Source organism: Nycticebus coucang, chromosome 14, assembly GCF_027406575.1.
Source record: "Nycticebus coucang isolate mNycCou1 chromosome 14, mNycCou1.pri, whole genome shotgun sequence".
Classification (NCBI taxonomy): domain Eukaryota; kingdom Metazoa; phylum Chordata; class Mammalia; order Primates; family Lorisidae; genus Nycticebus; species Nycticebus coucang.
The window spans coordinates 21,847,417-21,867,802 of record NC_069793.1 but is presented as its reverse complement, the minus strand read 5'-3'; the positions used below and the strand labels follow the sequence as shown (position 1 = coordinate 21,867,802).

Here is a 20,386-nt window from a genome sequence, read left to right as displayed (position 1 = left end):
CTAGCAAAGACTCATTTTGCTATAGAATAATAGAGAAGTATTTCATATAATTTTTTAAAAAATGCTGAGACAATACTCCCAGGAACCTTGCCTCATGTGCAAAACTCGAAAGACTGTTTTGACTTTAAGATATGAGAGTTTATCAACCAGATTTTTAAAGCAAATGGATAAAACCATTGCACTCTCTCTGTCCCTAACACTGTGTATTGACTCAGTCATACGGCCCTACAGACTTTTAGTCAGAAGTCTCTCCCCACTTGTCTTGTCTCCCTTTCCCACTGCTGTCTCTCTCCTTGGGGTCCTCCTTGCTCATGGGACTAATGAGGCAGCTATTTTGTCCCTGCCACCTGTCACTTTTTGTAATAGGCTGTATATCCTCTCTCTGCCACTACTATTCTTTCCTAAAAGACAGGCGTGATCTTGTCACTTCCCAGAGTGATAGTCTCTGCTGACTACTTAACAACAGATGGATAACACACAAGATGAAATGTGAACTTGTTACAGGGAGGACTTTGTAGGCCTGTGACCTGTGTATTTGCATGGGGCCTCACACTTAGAAGGGCCTGGGCTTGGTTTAATGTTTTGCTTTCGCCATCTTGGAATTTTTAATAACTTTTGAACACAGGAGCCCTGCATTTTTATTTTGTACTGCGTCTCACATATTTCCTAGCTGGCCTGGTTCTTTGTATCCTTAATGAATCCCAATAATTAAAAAAACAAACAAACAAAAAATATTTCCTAGCTCGTCCCACTTCTTATCTTGGCACATACAATCCTTACCAGCTTTCTTTTACCAATTTTTTTTTTTTTTTTTTTTTTTTTTGTGGTTTTTGGCTCTGGCTGGGTTTGAACCCACCACCTCCAGCATATGGGACCGGCGCCCTCCTCCTTGAGCCACAGGCGCCACCCTTTTTTTTTTTTTTTTTTTTTTTGTAGAGACAGAGTCTCACTGTACTGCCCTCGGGTAGAGTGCCGTGGCGTCACACGGCTCACAGCAACCTCTAACTCTTCAGCTTACGCGATTCTCTTGCCTCAGTCTCCCGAGCAGCTGGGACTACAGGCGCCCGCCACAACGCCCGGTTATTTTTTTGTTGCAGTTTGGCCGGGGCTGGGTTTGAACCCGCCACCCTCGGCATATGGGGCCGGCGCCCTACTCACTGAGCCACAGGCGCCGCCCAGCGCCACCCTCTTTTACCAATTTTTTTCTTTCTGCTTCTCCCCTTGTACTGTTTATGCCATCCACTGGATTTTTTTTTTTTTTTTTTTGAGACAGAGTCTCATTCTGTCATCCTCTGTAGAGTGCTATGGTGTTATAGCTTACAGCAACCTCAAACTCTTGGGCTCCAGCGATCCTCTTGTCTCAGCCTCCTGAGTAGCTGGGGCTACAGGCGCCTGCCACAACACCCAGCTATTTTTAGGGGCAAGGTCTCTCTCTGGCTCAGGCTGGTCTCGAACCTGTGATTACAGGCATGAGCCACTGGCGCCCAGCCTCATCCACAGGCATTCTTATACCATGCTGTTCCTTTTTTTCCACTTTCTCCCTTTGGCTACTTTTCCCCCTTCTCTGTGTGGCTGATGGCTATTCTTCCTCAAAAACTCCACCCAAGTGTTAACCTCCTATTTAAACTACCACCATGCAAGAGATGTTATTCTTGAATAAAGTTTTTCATTTACAAAATAGTATATCCTTCAGCCTCTTGTTTTGGGGCATTTCCCCTTGTGCATCTGTGGCTGTAACAGAGTCACTGTTCTTCTTTCTGGTGGTAAATTCTGTGGACCATTTATAGTAAGACACGTTGGACCAATGCGTGGAAATCGTAGCTCTGTGTCTGACTCTCCGCTGCATGAATACATGTACAACTTGTTGACACTGGAATAATAAGCATACCTTTAATACCAAATGAGGCATTTTCTAGATCAGTTCTTCTCTCCAGATTACTCATGGATTTCTGCCTAGGGTCAATACTTTTCATTGACTCTAACTAAGAATCCAATCTCTCATGAACCAGCCCTTGAGTTTTAGACAGAAATCCTTTCAGATCAAGAATGGGTACTTCTATTATGAGGATTAATTCTGCGTGCTCTGTGATGAGCTGACATTAACTCTGACTGGAGTAAGATTTATTTTTGGAAGCAGGATTTTTTAAGTTAATTTTTGAATTCTCAGAAAATCCCCAAGAATAAGCATTCCTAGCTTTCTGGACTCTACTAAGTGAAGCAAGAGCCGAGATGGCTGAGGAGGGCCAGGAGAGACCTGCACTTATGAAGCGCCTTCTGTGTGCCAGTAGCTGTCTCGTGAGCCTCATGTCATGAGTTGGGTAGGATTAACTTCATTTTCACAAGAGAATGCTGAGGCTCAAGAGGATGTGCAACTTGCTCAAAGTCATTTTGCAAATAAGCGTGGAAATGAAACTGGCGTCTGTGTCTGTGTGACCTCAATGTCCGTGCTCTCTCTTCAAAGGGGCTGACTAGGGAAGGCAGAAGTAAACATTATACCTTACCTCAGATGAGATTTGTTTCTCCAGGGTCTCATTTCTGAAGCTGTTCTTTTCGTCAGCTCTGTTTGGATCTTAATAGTCTTGTGCAAAGTAGAACACTGAGGTCTTTTTTGTGTCACTTTATAGCTTTATTACGGTGCATTTTGTGTGGCTTTTTAAACGTGGTGACTATTAAATATTAATCAAGCTCCCAAATTACAATAAGGTCACATTTTATTTCTATTTTAATAAGATGGACTTTTTTTGTTTTAATGTATTACACTTTACAATATTTTATAACATAAAGATTTCTTCCTGAAATTATGAAACATCAATTTACAGTTAAAATCACAAAGCAAGTGATATTTAAAGGGCATATAACAAAATGACAAGAATCATGTTTTATTTGTACCCGGGGTCCAAAAAGTAGTTGTCATTATTGATTTATAAAAGGAGAATTTATAGAGGAACATTCAGCCAGCTCTGTGATGACATTGGAATTTTTATCGCAAATAACTTCTGTTATTTATTTTTTTTTCCCCTAGAAGAAAAATTCAAAGTGGAGACAAGAACCATTGCTGTTGACTTTACCTCAGAAGATATTTATGACAAAATTAAAACAGGCTTGGCTGGTCTTGAAATTGGCGTATTAGGTTTGTATTTTTGCCACACTTACAGATTCTTCTTGCATTATTATTTAACTTTTACTATGACTTTACATTTTTCTGGATGTGAGGAATAAAATGATTCTAGATGTTAGATATTTAGGAATAAAATGACTCTAGATGTTAGATATTCAGGAATAAAATGACTCTGGATGTTAGATATTTCGTAATAAAATGACGAGTGAGAAGGAAATTGCCCTAACGATCATCTAAATGATTATTAGATGATATTAATTATATATGATTGAATCTTTGTGTTTTTAGTTATATGTGAGTGATGTACAATTTTGGGAATTCCCCCTGCTTTATTTCCCGTCTTATTCTCTCTATACATGTATACAGTCATTTCTCAGTATCCATAAAGGATTAGTTCCACGACCCCCCACTGATACCAAAATGTTCAGATGCTCAAGTCCCTTATAAAAAAATGATACAATATTTGGACATATTTTAGGTACATCCTCCTGTGTATTTTAAATCATCTCTAGATTACTTATAATACCTGATACAATGCCTTCACCACTTCATTTGTATGGGTTTAATGTAATATTGCACATATGGCAAATTAAAGTTTTGCTTTTTGGAACTGTGGAATTTTCCCCCCCTAACTATTTTTAGTCTCCTCTTGGTTGAATCCTTAAAGGTGGGTGATGCCGACCCTTTTATAGTTGAGGAAATGAAGGCTTAGAAACATGTTCTCAGCCTTTTGTTCATTTTTGCCCCCGAAACCTTTTTAGGTTTTTCCCCAATTAAAAAAAAAAAGAAACCCTATAAAGTTTTAATATCACAGAAAAACACTGTAGATATTTAAGTATTGTACCTGAATGTGTATCTGTGCAAGAATAAGATTGCCCTCCACCGTCACCAAATTTTGTCCCCTGTGTGGAGATAATGCCTTGGTTAAACAAGTATATTTAGATTTGCCTAAGGTCATGTAAAGATTGAGTAGTGCAACTGGGATTTAGTATTATGTTTGTTTTTTTCTAAATCTATGACTCTCCTTTCTTAAACCTCAGCTACCTTGCTCTTTTTGCCTGGAACAGATTCTTTTGCTAAGATAATGGGAGTATTGAACTTTGCTACAGAAAAGATTGACCAGAAGTTTTACGGGGAAAAACAGGCTTTGATAAGTTTTCTACCATTCTCTGAGTCATTCCTAGAAAGAAACAGGGCATCTAACTCAAAAAACTTTACTTTCTCATGAAATCACCTTATCCCACTTCCTAAAATTGTGGCAACCTGCTAATTGCCATTGTTTTCTCTTTTGGGCTGTGGAATGAAGAAAAATTTGTTTTAACACTTCCCAACATTTCTTTAGTCCTAAAGACCCCACTTCCCTTGTATTATAAAAAATGGTTTGTGGGGTGTTGTTTTGGTTTTAGAGACAGGGTCTCACTTCATTGCCCAGGGTAGAGTGTGGTGGCCCAATCATAGCTTCACCTCCTGGACTCAAGTCAACCTTCAGCCTCCAAAGTAGCTGGAACTACGGGCATGAGCCACCATGCCTGACTTATTTTTTACATAGAGGGAGTCTTGCTATATTGTCCAGGCTGATCTCAAACTCCTGCCTCCAAGTGATCCTCTAACCTTGGCCTCCCAAAGCGATGGATTACAGGAATGAACCACCATGTCTGGCAAGAAGAGTTTTTTATGTAATTTCTAGATAAAGCTATTTTTAAAAATCACTTAAACAAGTATAGCCCCACATAGTATGATTGGACATAGGGTCAACCTTCGCTTTGCCATGGTATCTTTTCTTAACTTCTGTCTGGTTCATATTGCACGTCACTGTTCCATATATCCCCACACCACTAAACCCTCCTTATGTGAGAAGAAGTACACAAAAGGTGAGTGAAAACACAGGTCTGGTTTTTGCCTTTGTGTCTACATGTTTTTCTGTAAACACATATATTGCTGAGAGTCCTCAAAAATCTCTCTTCCTTAGCCTGATCTGGAATAGCTAATGTACCACTGACAACTGTACAAATCTTAACTTTTTTAAACAGCAGCCATAGCGTACTAATCAGTATTGACACTTCCATGGTCCATCTTAACTTTTTCAGTCTGGCGATGAGCTGGGCAATGAAAGCTGGCTTAGGCAGGGGGTTGGATGGGGAATGCCTACTGGCCTTACTGCCTTGAAATTGTGTTCTGAATGACTTACTTTCAAAGGTAGTTTAATTCATTGCTATAATTTTTAGTTTTGCAAAAATGTAGCTTCTTCTCACCGTGTGATGGTGAAACCGTAGATGCTCTGGGACTCTGGCATTGAAGATGGAAAAGATTGGATGTCAGGTTGCTGAAGAGCTAGAGGGTTATACATGGCACTATTTAACTGTTCATTTTTTTTTTTTTTTTGTAGAGACAGAGTCTCACTTTATGGCCCTCGGTAGAGTGCCGTGGCCTCACACAGCTCACAGCAACCTCCAACTCCTGGGCTTAAGCGACTCTGTTGCCTCAGCCTCCCGAATAGCTGGGACTACAGGCGCCCGCCACAGCGCCCGGCTATAACTGTTCATTCTTGACCCAGTTTATAGAAAGGCTTCACTTTGGGTTTTGGCATGATAGATAGACCTGTTAAGGATGAAGGTAAAGGGGACATGGTCCCCAGACACTTTTTCTCAATTTCTAGAATCCCTGAACTTGTGTCATTACATAAGCACTGATATTTAGACAGAAGGACTGATATTTTCCCAGGCCTTATATACTAAGTGAACCATTGTTTTTGTAGTCCGGCTCCTTAGTAATTTGCCATTGAGTTAGCAATTTGTACTCCTTTTCATTCGTTCGTTCATTTATTAATCAATTTAACAATCAATGAACTGGAGATACAGCAATAAAGAAGAAAGCTATTCTATAAAGTAGGAAAGGTGCTAGCTATCTGTGGGGCAAGTGCTTTGAGAAGGGAAGGGTATAATAAAGATATAAAAGAAGGGGGGAAGGAGTTGACACAGGGAAGAATGATGGTGACTTAGCCTAGCCAGCAGGGTAGGCCAAAGGAAGAGTCCAGAAATATTTAGGAAGGGGGTAAATCAGGATTTTATGAGAGATTGCAAGTGAGAGAGAGATTTTATGAGAGATTGCAAGAAGAGAGAACTTACGGATGACTTTTAGGGTTCTGGCTTGAGCATCTGCATCAATATTGCCATTGACTCAAATTGTGGATCCTTGATGAGGGGCCTTTTGGAGAGGGAGGATCACTTAAGTTTGGGGTTCGTTGACTATGCCCAAGTGGGATTATGAAGTTTATATTTGGATATACAGGTCTAGATTTCAGTAGAGCTCTGGACCAGAGGTACAGTCCGGAGATTAGCCATCCATGGGTAGTGATCTCATTGAAGCAGTGAGACAAGAGGTGATCCAGGGAGAATGTACAGACTGTAAAGAGAAAACTGAAGCCAGCTCCTTTGAGTTCCCTTCTCTCCCATAAGAAGCAGCCCGGAGCATATAGCCTGATAGTTTTTTACGTGAGTTTAGTGCGTCCAATAGAAATATTATACAAGCTATGTATGTAATTTTAACTTTTCTAACAGCCACATGTTTTAAACATTAAAAAGAAACCAATGAACTTAGTTTTAGTGATGTATTTTATTTTAATCCATAATATTCAAAATATTGTCATTTCAACATGTAATCAATATAAAAATTTGCATTCTTGGCATTCTTTTTTTCATACCAAGTCTTCAAAGTCTAGTGTATATTTTATGTTGACAGCATATCTCAATTTGGATTAGCCACATTTTAAGTGGCTGCTCAGTAGCCACATGTGGCTAGTGGCTGCTATATTTTACGTCTCAGGTCTAGCCCACCTTGACGATCTCACCCTCAGTTTGTATGGGAGAGCCATAAACATAATTTCTAGATTTTTCTTATCCTTTAAAGCATAAAAAGTGGTTATTGAGAACCATGAAAGTGGTTCTCAGTCAAGGGTAATTTTGCAATGTGTGGCAAAGTTCAGAGACATTTCTGTTGTCCTCCTTGGCTCTAGAGGATGGTGGTTCTACTGACTCTTAGTGGGTCAAGGTCAGGGATGTTGCCAAACAACTCACAGTACATAAAGGATAGCCTCCCAGAGCAAAGAATTTTTGGCCCAAAATGTCAGTAGTGCTAAGGTTGAGAAATCTTGCTTTGTTATACTATCATTAAACAGTTCTGATTAGACACTTATGCCAACATATACAACTTAGGTTTTGATTTCTAATTGGTTATAGATGCATAACAAAAGTAATTATAGCTAACATTGATGTAATCCTTTAAGGTGCATGGGAGCACTTTCACATATTTTATCTCTTTCGCTGGGAGATAAGGTTAGTTTTCTTCCTACTCTACCACAGGTGTTCTCTTAATTGTATGCTTTACAAGCCAGGTGCAGTGGCTCACACCTGTAATCCTAGTAATCTGGGAGGAAGAGGAGGGTGGATTATTTGAGCTCAGGAGTTCAACACCAGCCTGAACAAAAGTGAGACCCCATCTCTAAAAAAAATAGCCAGGCATTGTGGCAAGTGCCTGTAGTCCCAGCTACTCAGGAGGCTGAGGCAAGTGGATCACTTGAGTCCAAGAGTGAGTCCAAGAGTTGGAGGTTGCTGCGAGCCGTGACGCCATGGCACTCCACTGGGGGTGAGACTCCATCTCGAAACAAAAAAAACCTGTAAGCTTTACATAATTATTATTGACATTTATTAACAAATATTTTATACATAGTAATTTTGATTTGTCAAAATTTTTGAGGAAACTATGAAAACCCCTTTGTAAACTAACATTTATCTTATTAGCAGATCATGTTTCAACTCTACAGTTCTTTCCCTAGTGCAGGTAGGACCCTTTAGAACTTACGGGGGAGATCTGATGTTTTTGTATTTTTTTCTCTTATGATTGATTACCTGGATTTCTAGCCTACTCCGCTTCTTTCTTTCCTCCCTCATCCCCGTCTAGATCCCACATAACCCAACCTCTGTCTATTAAGGGCTCAATAATCTTATTTACTTTCCTTCCTCCTCTGCTTAAGGCAAGTCTCACCTTTAAAACATTCCCTAAAATAATCCACGTATAGGTTAATTTCTAGAAAAACCTAGCTGTCCATATTAAGTCATAGGAAGTAATGTTTTTTCTACTGTATTTTAATGGAACTAGTAATAATAAAAAGAAAAATAAATCACCCGGGTACACCCCATTTATTTGAATAACATTACACACCAAACTGTAGTCAGTGCTTGATAAAGAAAATTAATATTTTCGGAATTACAAAGGAAAATGCTAAAGCCCTTTGTCATGAAAGAAACATTAAGTATTCAATAAGATAAGTGGAAAAAAAACAGCCATGAATTGTGTGAATTTATACTGAAAGGTCACCATAATTTGAGACTCTATAAATGCTTAAGGTTGAGGAGTTGGATTCTTAACCCTGTTACGTAAAAAAACTAAGCATCTGCTGTCTTCTTTCAGGCAAATGCCAAGAAACACAGATTTTAGAAAGCTTAAAAAACTTCACCTATTTAGAGAAAATGACATCCTTACTGCTTTGAATAAGCAAACAATTGGTTAACAAAATGTGATTACTCGCTTCCCCAGGAGAGACTCTCCTGTGTGCTCCGCATTGGTTTGGAGGACTTCATGACAATACATTGCAGGGGGGCGTAATTTACCAAGGCCAAAGGAGTAGCCTTGGATTTGAAGTATGCCACGGATAATACTTTTTTCAAATTCTACTATGACTTTTTTAACTTTTTAAAAAGAGTGAGATTCTTTATTCTAGAAGTAGAAAGGTCCTCTTGGAAAAATACAGTTACCTACTTTGTGATTCGTTTTTAAAATTAATCCACCATAGCTTTATACGAACTTTTAAATCTTCTAGATTAGAACTTCCCCATGCCAAATGCTCTTAACGTCTCCACCCATAGAACCATGGTGTATACAAGGGGTAGAAGTACGAAGATCAGTTGTTCCAGGATGGCCTATGTTGACGCTCTGGCTTAGCGTATTCGGGACGCTTTGTCATCCATCATCATTTTTGGTTCTGTCCATACACACTGTCCAGAATTTTAAGAGGCCTCATTTTAACAACAGTGCATATAGGTAACAAAAGTCAGTTAATTGCAAAGGATTGCTGATTGCCAAAGCTGAGATAGACTTTGTTATTCTCTTGACTTCCTATGCCCTTTATAAGTGATACTTGCTTCTCTAGCGAACTTGGTGAGTTATGTCCTTCCCTTCTTAGCCGAACGTAAACTCTTCGTTATCTTTGCCCAGGCCCCTACTTTCCGCATTAAACTTTTATTAGATTTTAGATTTTGGGACATATTTGTGTTCCATTTTTCTCCCCTAAAGCCTGCTCTTTCTCAGAATATTCTAGGATGGAGAATAGGTGAATATCAATGCCAAATCATAGTTTGAGGAGAGATAGATACTCATCAGTGTTAAGATCAGTGTCCTCTGTCTCTGTGCCTACTGAAGTTTTCAACGTTTCGTAACTCAAGTACTGAGAGTATTCTTGGCTTCTTGGGAGAAAGAACTAGTGGTTCCTAATTGGCAAACTGCTTGTTAATTGGTTTGGGATCCAGAGAGGCTTCCTTATAGTTTCAGTCCCCACTTTTCATCAAAGAAAGTGGAATAGATGAGGTCTAGGAAGGAGAACCAAGGGGCTGCAGGAGCTGTGCTGAGCAAAACTTTTCTGGGATTGCTTGGAAGGAAGGAAGCTTGGACATACTAGGAAGTTAATGCTGTTTCCTAGTCCCAGTTGATAAAAGTAGCTACACATAGAAGAGTCGTATTTCTTCAGAGGGTTTAGAAATATCTCAAGCTGTGGATTATCTTTGTGCTGTTCTCAGTAACTTTAAACATTAAAAATTAGTTTTAAATTACCCTCCTTTGAAATGTAAATGCCTCTGAAAGGGCCTCCGGCATCTATTATTTGTATCTTAGTGGGGTTAGTATATTCCGTTTATTACCTGTTTACCTCTTGCTGGATCAGTGACCCTGAGAAAATGACTATTTTAGTTAGTAAAGGACATGGGAAACTCATTTTGAAATGGAGAAGGAAAGGCTTAAATAGGAAACCATGTGGTAGGTTGGTGATCACTGGGGTGCTCAGATGGGGGTAGAGCATAAAGGCAAAATAAAGTTGCTGAGAGAGCACAAAGGATAAATTTCACATACGTGGAAATATCAGCCCCCTGCCCCTTTCTTCTATAGCCCTAGTCTAAAAGCCTAAGATTTGAGAAGGGACAGATGCTAATTAGCCTCATGTATGTAGGAAAGGATTTTATCATTCTAGGTGATATGATGGTAGTTTGAGAAGGAGTTAGGGGTTTTCTTTTATGCCAGAATATAACTTTTATGCCTTTTATGGGTTTAGGACACTTCCAAAACTTCTCTTTTATAATACTGCAGTTCAATTCTGTCACTAACTACCCAGAGTTAGCATAGACTTCACAGTTTCAAGGACGCAGTCTCCAACAAGGCCAACAAGGCTGTTGTCGGAAGTCTCTCTTCCGACAACAGCCACAACTTTTGGGGTCTCTGGCCACTTTCATTTTTGACCAACTGGGTACAAATTTGTAGGCTTTCATGACCCCTTCAGGTTCAATAATTAGAATAATACACAAAACTCAAGAAAGAACTACACTAAAGATGACAGTTTTATTATGAAAGATAAAAATGGGATCAGCCAGTTGAAGAGATATGGGGCAAGGTCTGGAAGGTTCCGAACACCCAGCGTCTGTTCCGTCCTCATGCGGAACCAATACACCTCACCTGCTGGGCACATCCATGTGTTCACCAACAAGGAAGCTCCACCAGGCTTTACTGTCCCGACTCCTTACTGGGGTTTCAGTGTGTAGTCATGATTGATCGAATAATTGACTATGTGATTTAACTCAATCTCTAGCCCTCTTCTTTTTTTCTGGGGATGGGACTGGCTCAAAGCCCCAGGCTTCTAGTTTCATACTTGGTCTTTCAGGTAACCACTCCCCATCCTGAGTTACCTTGATTCCACTACTTGGTATATATCCCAAAGAAAGGTAATCAACAGATCAAAGAGATGTTTGCCCTCTTCTGTTTATTGCAGCACTGTTCATAACAGCCAAAATATGGAATCAGCCTCAGCATCCCTCAGTGGATGAATAAAGAAAATATGGTATAGACACAAGGGAATATCCAGCCCTAAAATACGGAACGAAATCATGTCATTCGCAGCAATATCAGCAGAACGGGAGGTTATGATATTAAGTGAAATAAGTCAAGCACAAAAAGACAAATATTGTGTACTTTTGCTCAAATGTGGGAGCTAAAAAAGTGCAGCTCATGAAGATAGAGAGTAGACTGGTAGTTAACCAGAGGCAAGGAGGGGAGGGCGAGGTAAAAAGAAGTTGATAAATAGGTGTAAACATACACTTAAAAGGAAGAAATAAGGCTTAGTGTTCAATAGATCAGTAGAATGAGTATACTTAACGCTGATTATTTCAAAATAGCTAGAAGAGAATAATTTGAATGTTTCTAGTGTAAAGAAAGGTTACATTTTAAGGTGATGGACATCCCAATTACCCTGATTGGATTATATCAGTGTATGAAATAATCGCATGTACCCTGAAAATATGCACATTTAATATGTTTAAAATTTCTAAAGTTAAAAAAGAAACCTGAAGGCTGATTAACACTGGGAGAAGAGATGTGGGAGGGGTTTCCGGAAGCAGCAGCAGCCTGTACAAGAGCACTAAAGTCAAGGTGCTTGGTATGTTGGTGGGACTGACAAGAGACCTGTCAATTTGGAGCAAGGAGCCAGATCATGAAAGTCTTAGAAAACCAGGTTAATAAGTTTGGACTTTATTGAAAGTGTAATGGGAAATCATTGTAGACTATTAAGCAAGAATTGACAACATCTTAAGAATTTTAGAGACCTGATTCTGACTCCCAAGTGGAAGAAGGCAATGTGTGATACGAGGAGACCAGTAAGACTATTTCAGCAATGATGCCTAAGATGATGATGGCAGTGGGAACAGAGAAATGGATTAACTGAGAAAGATGGGTAGGAAATAGAATCAGGACCAATTTTTGTTAAAGGTCATCATCAGAGGTCTTGAGTAAATGATGATAATAGCAGTTTTATTTTATTTTAAAATCATTATCGCCAATCTGTCATTTTTTTATATGTTTGGCTCCAGGCTAATGAATTTCATTTAATCCTCAATAACCCTATAAAGTAGATAGTAATATTCCTATGCCTATTATACAGACAAAAAACAAGTTATGGAGGTTAAAGACATTGTCCAGAATTAGACACCTACTACTTAGCAAACTCCAGGTTCTGACTTGAGCAACTGAATGCCACTTCCCAAAGATAGGAAACCCTGGATCGAGAGCACATTATTTGGAGTAAAATGATGCTTTCACTTTGGGATGTGTTAAGATGGAGATGGCTGTGAGACACGCAATATCCAAGTGGAGATTCAGACAGTTGGATCACTACAACTGTACAAATGATGGAACCAGCCACTTTGTTCAATGAGGCAAAAGGCTGGTGTAGCCAACCATGGCAAACAAAATAGATGCATGGATTTTTACATCTATCTATCTATCCATCCTTATATACGAGTATGTGCGTGTGTATATATACATGTACACACACAGGCATGGAGAGTCATTTACGTCTAGCTATCTGTCCATCCTTATATACGAGTATGTGCGTGTGTATATATACATATACACACACAGGCATGGAGAGTCATTTACGTCTAGCTATCTGTCCATCCTTATATACGAGTATGTGCGTGTGTATATATACATATACACACACAGGCATGGAGAGTCATTTACGTCTAGCTATCTGTCCATCCTTATATACGAGTATGTGCGTGTGTATATATACATACACACACACAGGCATGGAGAGTCATTTACGTCTAGCTATCTGTCCATCCTTATATACGAGTATGTGCGTGTGTATATATACATACACACACACAGGCATGGAGAGTCATTTACGTCTAGCTATCTGTCCATCCTTACATACGAGTATGTGCGTGTGTATATATACATATACACACACAGGCATGGAGAGTCATTTACGTCTAGCTATCTGTCCATCCTTACATACGAGTATGTGCGTGTGTATATATACATATACACACACAGGCATGGAGAGTCATTTACGTCTAGCTATCTGTCCATCCTTATATACGAGTATGTGCGTGTGTATATATACACATACACACACAGGCATGGAGAGTCATTTACGTCTAGCTATCTGTCCATCCTTATATACGAGTATGTGCGTGTGTATATATACATACACACACACACAGGCATGGAGAGTCATTTACGTCTAGCTATCTGTCCATCCTTATATACGAGTATGTGCGTGTGTATATATACATACACACACACAGGCATGGAGAGTCATCAGAAACATTATCAGATTAAGTAGAGTGCCTCGTAGTTCCATTAAATGTGTTGACTGAGATTGGATTTGTAAAATGAGAATAAAAACTTTTAAAATTCAAATTTACTTCTTTTTACTTGAAAAACCACTAATGGTGTTAATTAAAGCAGAACCTTTGACTTAAAACTGGGTAACTAATTAGCTTTGTGGTTTCAGAAATATAAATAGAGTATTAACTCATGAACTTGATCAATGTTCTTCCTGTTGGCTAACATTTAACTACCGACTTCATCTCACCCTTCTTTCCTCATCCTCTCTTCTAATTTCATGTGTGGCAGATCTCACCTAGTTTGGTAATGAGCACCACACAGCAACTTGTAATTAAAGAGTGGAAATGAAAGGCTCTGTTGTGCTGCTTCTGACTCAGTCTTAATTTTTCAATTTCTGATTAAAGGCACTGCAAATTTAAAGCCTTGTAAACTCCCTTTTATTTGGAAATTGCTACTCACAAGTATATGAAAACTGTAAAGTTTGCAAAATGTTTTACATGGTGTTCCAAATATCATCTGTCAGAGTATGAACATGTGCTAGCTACAGCAATATGTTAAATAAGGCAAAGGAGGAATTCTCTTCACATCACTTTCCAAACCCTGTAGACTGTAAGACTAGAGAGATGTACTTGAATGAAATAAAGAGAGTCGAGGAGCAATTAGAAGAGATTTAATCAGCATAAGCAGCTGTTCTGGTTAACTGCTGCCCAGAGCTCTGTCTTTCAGACGAATCTCTCCACTTTAGTGTTGGTCACACGAGTGTGACATATGTATTTCAAAGCAGGACACTTTGTGTTGGGCACAAACTAGGAGTTCCATACATTTTTGTTGAGTAAATGATCACAAAACAGTAACAGCTCTTCCTGCTTCCTTTATACTGGTGGAAATATATATTACTCCTTCCTTTATATATATACTTGGAGTACATTACTATGTTCCGAGCATTGAGTTAAAGACTTTATGCATCTTATCTCACATAATCCTGGAATTCTTGTCTCTGTTTTATATCTAAGAAGAATGAGGAAACGGAGGATTGTTAGGGTGAAATCACTTGCCTCCTCAGAGGAGCTGGGAGAAGTAGAGGTAGCTTGAAACCTGCATCTATTGGACTCTGAGATCTATACCCATTTAGCTCAAAAATTTAAGACTTGGTCCCCCCCCCCTTAGTATATACACTATTACCAAAGTCCATATTTTAAAAATTCAGTTTATCTTAAAATATAATAAGGTGATGTCATTTATTTTTTCAAATCAATTTTTATTGATGAGCTCAAAGTGCTGGAACTGGATTGGTGTATATAACCATGAGTGTGACTGAAATGCTAACAAAGTAAACGTAGGAGAATACTTTGTTATTTGACGTATATATTAGGGAGCCCAACCATTAGGCAAAATATTTTTTAAACATCTCAATTTCTTATGTCTTCAATCTGGAAAAAGAAGCAGTTCAAAGGTGGTCTATGTTGGGTTATCTGTGTCTGTTATGACTGTGTTTGTTCAAATGGCTTTTTAATCTCCAGTAATTTATTATTGTTTGCTCCTCTCTCATGCCTAGCTCATACACCAAAAATTGAATCTTCTGATGACATCATTGTATCTCTAGAGCAGCTGGTTATGATAGAGGACTCACAGTCCAGTAAGATTAGCAGCAAATGAACTTAGAGGAAACAGAAATCTGTGTGTGTGTGTTTGTGTGTATATACATAATTTTTTTTTTTTGGTAGAGACAGAGTCTCACTTTATCACCCTTGGTAGAGGGCCGTGGCGTCACACAGCTCACAGAAAACTCCAACTCCTGGGCTTAGGCAATTCTTTTGCCTCAGCCTCCCAAGTAGCTGGGACTACAGGCACCTGCCATAACACCCGGCTATTTTGTTGTTGTTGTTGTTTGCAGTTTGGCTGGGGCCGGGTTTGAACCCACCAGCCTTGGGATATGGGGCTGCCGCCCTACTCACTGAGCCACAGGCGCCGCCCCTATAATTTTTTTTTAAGGAGAACCATGGAAATGATTTTTAAAAGGTAGTATGATGTAATTTAGAACATGTATATGTGTAGAATTGCTCCATGGATTTTCTGAGTCTTTAGCATTATATATTATATAATAACACTTCTATTGTTATTAATGTTTGTGAAGTTGTGGATGGGGGCTCGGAGAGCGTGGCTAAGCTCAGTTCACTGTCACTTCTTCCCTACTTGGATCAACTCTTTAATTAAAAGGATGGTTCCTCTGCCCGCCGCCACCTTCCCTTTCTGCTTTCCTGGTCTTTGTCCTTGTTCTGTCTTCATCTCTGTTCTCTCTTCTCGTGTGCTTTTCTTCCCAGTCTTACAGCTCCAGTCAGAAAGCCATGGGAAAGATTTTATTACTGTTCAAGGTCCTGTGGTGATTACCAGGATACTGGAGGGAATTCTGAGATAACACAGCTATCCTTTGTTTACTGAAAGACGTAGTGCATTACACAAAGTGAAAGGGTTTGCAGGTCACTGAAAAAAATGTTTTAATCTGTCTCTGATGCCTCACTTGAAGAATTCAAACTCACTAATAAACATGTTTAATGCTAATTTAAGATGCTACCGTTTAAGGGAGATTTTCGGCGGAGTAATGTTGAAGCAACTTATGGCATTGTTTGGTTTGATGAATCCTATAATGAATGCTGTAATATGTCGAGATGGCATGGCGTTCACCGTTCTTAATGAGATTTAATTATAATGGGAGTATTTTCATCCTTCACTCCTACCCAAAGCCTGTTCTCTTTCTTTTGTAATTCCCTACAGGTTTTCAGCCTGCTGTTGGGTTGTTGCTGCCACCTAATGTCTCAAAATAAAATTGCAGTAGGTTTGCCTTTTCCAAAAGATTGGCACTGTTTTGCAGTTTATGGAAATAACTATTTGAGAGCAACAGTTGTTTTGCTCCATACTCTTTAAATGATATACTGTTAGCCAGGCAGGGTGGCTCAGGTCTGTAATCCTAGCGTTCTGGGAGGTTAAGGTGGGAGAATCACTTGAGGTCAGGAGTTGGAGACCAGCCTGAACAACAATGAACAACAATGAGACCCCATCTCTACCAAAAATAGAAAAAAGTAGCTTGGTGTGGTGGTGCAGGTCTGCAGTCCCAGCTACTCTGGAGGCTGAGGCAGGAGGATCACTTGAGCCCAGGAGTTGGAGGTTACAGTGAACTATGATCATGCCATTACACTCTACCTGGGATGACAGGGTGAAATTCTGCCCTCCCCCCCCCAAAAGTAGTAGCACTCTAAAGTGATTACTTACGGTGGGGAGATTGTTAGTAGCCTATATTCCACAAGCAAAGGGTAGAACTAATAAAGCAGGAAGAGATTTAAGAGTTCTAATCCCCAGTATAGGACAAATTGCCACTGTGACCTTGGCATGTATTTCCCCTCATAAAATTGGACTTGATGCTCTGAATGACCTGTTCCAGCTTTAACATTGTTTTATTGTGTGTACTTTTAGTTATAAAAGCATAGCCCTTATATATGATATTGTTTATTTCCTTGGCCTGAAGTCCTCAGTGTTTAATATTTCCTTTTTTAATTGATAACATTTGTATCTACTTCTGGGCTACATGTGATCTTTTGTTACATGCATGAAATGTTTAATGGGCAAGTCAGTATATTTAGGGTGTCCAACACCTCAACTCATCTCTATGGGTTGGGAACATTTTAGGTCCTTTCTTGTAGCTATTTTGAAATTTATACTACACTGTTGTTAACTATAGTCACTTCCTATGCTATCAAACATTAGAACCTACTCCTTTTATCTAACTGCATATGAGTACCCATCAACCAAACCAACTTCTCTTTATTTCCTTTTTTCCCCACATTCCTCTGTAATAACCAATTTCTTTTCATCCTTCCCCACCCCTGTACCACCCACACATCCTTCCCGGCCTCTGGTATTTATCATTCTACCCTGCACCTCCATGAGATCTGCTATGTTAGCTCCCACATATGAGTGAGAACATACAGTATTTGTCTTTCTGTGCCTAGATTATTTCACTGAACATGATGACCTCCAGTTGTATCCATGTTGCTGCAAATGACATGAATTTCTTCTTTTTTACAGCCAGATAGTATTCCATTGTGTGTTTATATAAATGTTTTCTTTATCCATTCATCTGTTGATAGACACATTGATTCTGTATCTTGGCTGTTGTGACTAGTGCTGCAGTACACATAGGGATACAGGTATCTTTTTGATATGATTTCCTTTCCTTTGGATAAGGGCCTACTTAGTGGGATGGCTGGGTATGTTAGTTCTATTTTTAGTTTTGTGAAAAACCTTCATACTGTTTTCTATAGTAGCTGTACTAATTGGCATTTCTACCAACAGTGTGTAAAAGTTCCCCACGAACACCTGTTATTTTTGTGGCCATTCTAACTGGGGTAAAGTGATAACTCATTGCAGTTTCTATTTGCATTTCCTTGGTAGGCATTTTTTCGTATGCCTGCTATCCATTTGTCTGTCTTGTTTTGAGAAATCTTTATTTATCTCCTTTGCTCGCTTTTTAATGGGATTATTTGACTTTTTACTAAAAATTTGAGTAGTTTGAGTTCCTTGGCATTCTGGATACTGGTTTCTTGTCAGATGAGTAGTTTGCAAATGTTTTCCCATTCAACAGGTACTCTCCTTACTCTGTTGATTGTTTCTGTGGCTATGTGGAAGTTTTCTAATTGAACATGTTTTTCTTACAGAGCTGTGTTAAATAGATGCTCATACTTCCACTGTGTGAGCAGATAGCTTTGATAGCTTTTCCTTACTCAATTAGCAGAGACAGCTCTGAAGACTCTGGTTCATACAGCCTGACCAGAATAACACTGCTGCTTGCCTGTTATTCATGGACTTTCTTAGCTTCCCTCTGTACTTCTGCATGTTAACATTACAAAGTCAACTGCACTGCTTACAAAGTTCCTAGATTTTGTTCTTAAAAAACCAAATCTGTATTTTAAGAGATTTATAATTACACTCTTAAATTTTCCTTAGCATTTTAAAATACAGCATCAACACTACCATGGCCTAAAAAGAGATTTGAAGAAAGTAACTTTTCTAGATATAGAAGAGTAGAGGGAGATAGAGTTTGCTGTACATGATAGATTTTTTTCTTTAAATTTGGAAGAATGTAACAATTTGGCGAAGCTCTTCAAGGATTCTGATGTCCTAAACTGACTTTGTAAAGAGTATTTTGCTTTTGTGCAACATTTCAGCAGATATTTTGAATGTTGCCATTTTTCTTAGTCATACTCTAATTATTTGTCCTTTGTAATTCTGTAGTGGTTAAAGCAAAGTCACTTGAACATAAAGCCTTACCTTCAACTGGTTTGGGCTTAATTGTTAACAGATCTTTCATAGTATTCTTAGGAGCTCTGGGGAATGAAGAACCTATTGAAGAAAATGAAAGTGGATTTGGACCTGCTGTTATTAGTAAAGGGTACTGTCCCTATTCAGATGAGAATGAATCCTAATTAGATATAGTTTGTTTTGCTGTTGTCCTTTGTCCGTATTTTCTGATTTCAGTGATATTGTTCAAGCCATCCTGACTGAATTTTGCAAGTAGAATTGGAAACTCACAGCCTCAGGTGACTGGCTTTAGTTAAATATAGAGCCCTTATTGAGTTCCTATTAATTTTGTTAGTCTATTGAAAACTTGCTATTACTACTATCAAGTTTATCTGACATAATTCCTTATAAGCTTTAGCAGACAGATCATAATTTCATTATCTTTTTGCAAATAAAACCTCCCTTTGAAAAAATACTTCACAATTTTATTAAACATTGCTATCAGATTTCTGTTTATTATCCAATTATTACTGATTTTTATTTTTCTGAATTGAATACTGGATGAAGGTGTGTGAATGCTTTAATGTAGTGGTTAAGAGCCTAGCGTCTGAAGTCAAATTTCCTGAGTTTCAATCCTGGCCTACTATGCTCTGTGACCGTGGGCAAGTTATTTAACTGCTTTGAAGTTCAACTTCCTAATATGTAAGAGGGAAATAATAATAGAAACGACCTAATAATAGGGCTGTTGTGATGATTAAATTGTAGATAGAGAAGTAGATAGATAATGCATTTCATGGGTTATTTATTTAGTTAAACTCCAAGATACTTTATTTTTTGATTCATGCGAATGTTCTTTAATCTAGGTTTGCGTTTGTCTTTTCAGGGCTGGGGAAAACCATAGGACATTTGAATACTAAAGTTACATATCTAATTATGTATAGATTTATTCGTATCTTCTGAATTAGCCCCAACGTAGGTGAGGTGATTGGGAAGGGGGGATGTTAAGGCAAACTGAGACATTACCTCAACTTTTGATAGATGATTTATTAAAGACATTTAGTCTGACTCTCTTGGCCACCAAAAAGATGCCTTCTCTCACTTTGCAGATGAAGTCGGGCTCTCCAGAAATAGGTTCCCATGACACTCTGCACTGCAGTGGAACATTTGTTTGATTCTTTTTGTTGAGTGCCTTTCCTTTCCTACTAGATTATATGTTCCATGATGCCAAACTTTTTTTCTGCTTTTTTCAGTTCCTGGCATGTCTTGCCCAAAAATGTATGGTAAATATTGGTCGAATGATAAAATGAGTTCTCATGTTAGAGATGGACAAACTGAGATGCATATTTTCCAGGACTTACCTCAAGCCACGTGTTTTCTGAAAACAGTTATAACTTGAACTCAAGTTTCGAGTCTTCTACATCAGCATTTTCTCTGCTCTTTCTACTATACTCTGAAAATTTAAGATCCAGAGTAGTATCGACAAATGACTAGAGTGCAGAGGTGGAATATCCATATCCCAAAAGGCTATGG

At 38.7% G+C, this 20,386-nt stretch overlaps 1 protein-coding gene across 1 annotated transcript in view; it reads left to right on the top strand.

Moving 5' to 3' along the window:
- HSD17B12 (hydroxysteroid 17-beta dehydrogenase 12) overlaps positions 1–20,386 on the top strand; it is a 155,249-nt gene that overhangs the window by 88,957 nt on the left and 45,906 nt on the right. The window contains exon 4 of the mRNA XM_053561268.1: positions 3,023–3,130. Coding sequence (XP_053417243.1) covers positions 3,023–3,130 — 108 coding nt within the window. The remainder of the gene's footprint in view (positions 1–3,022; positions 3,131–20,386) is intronic.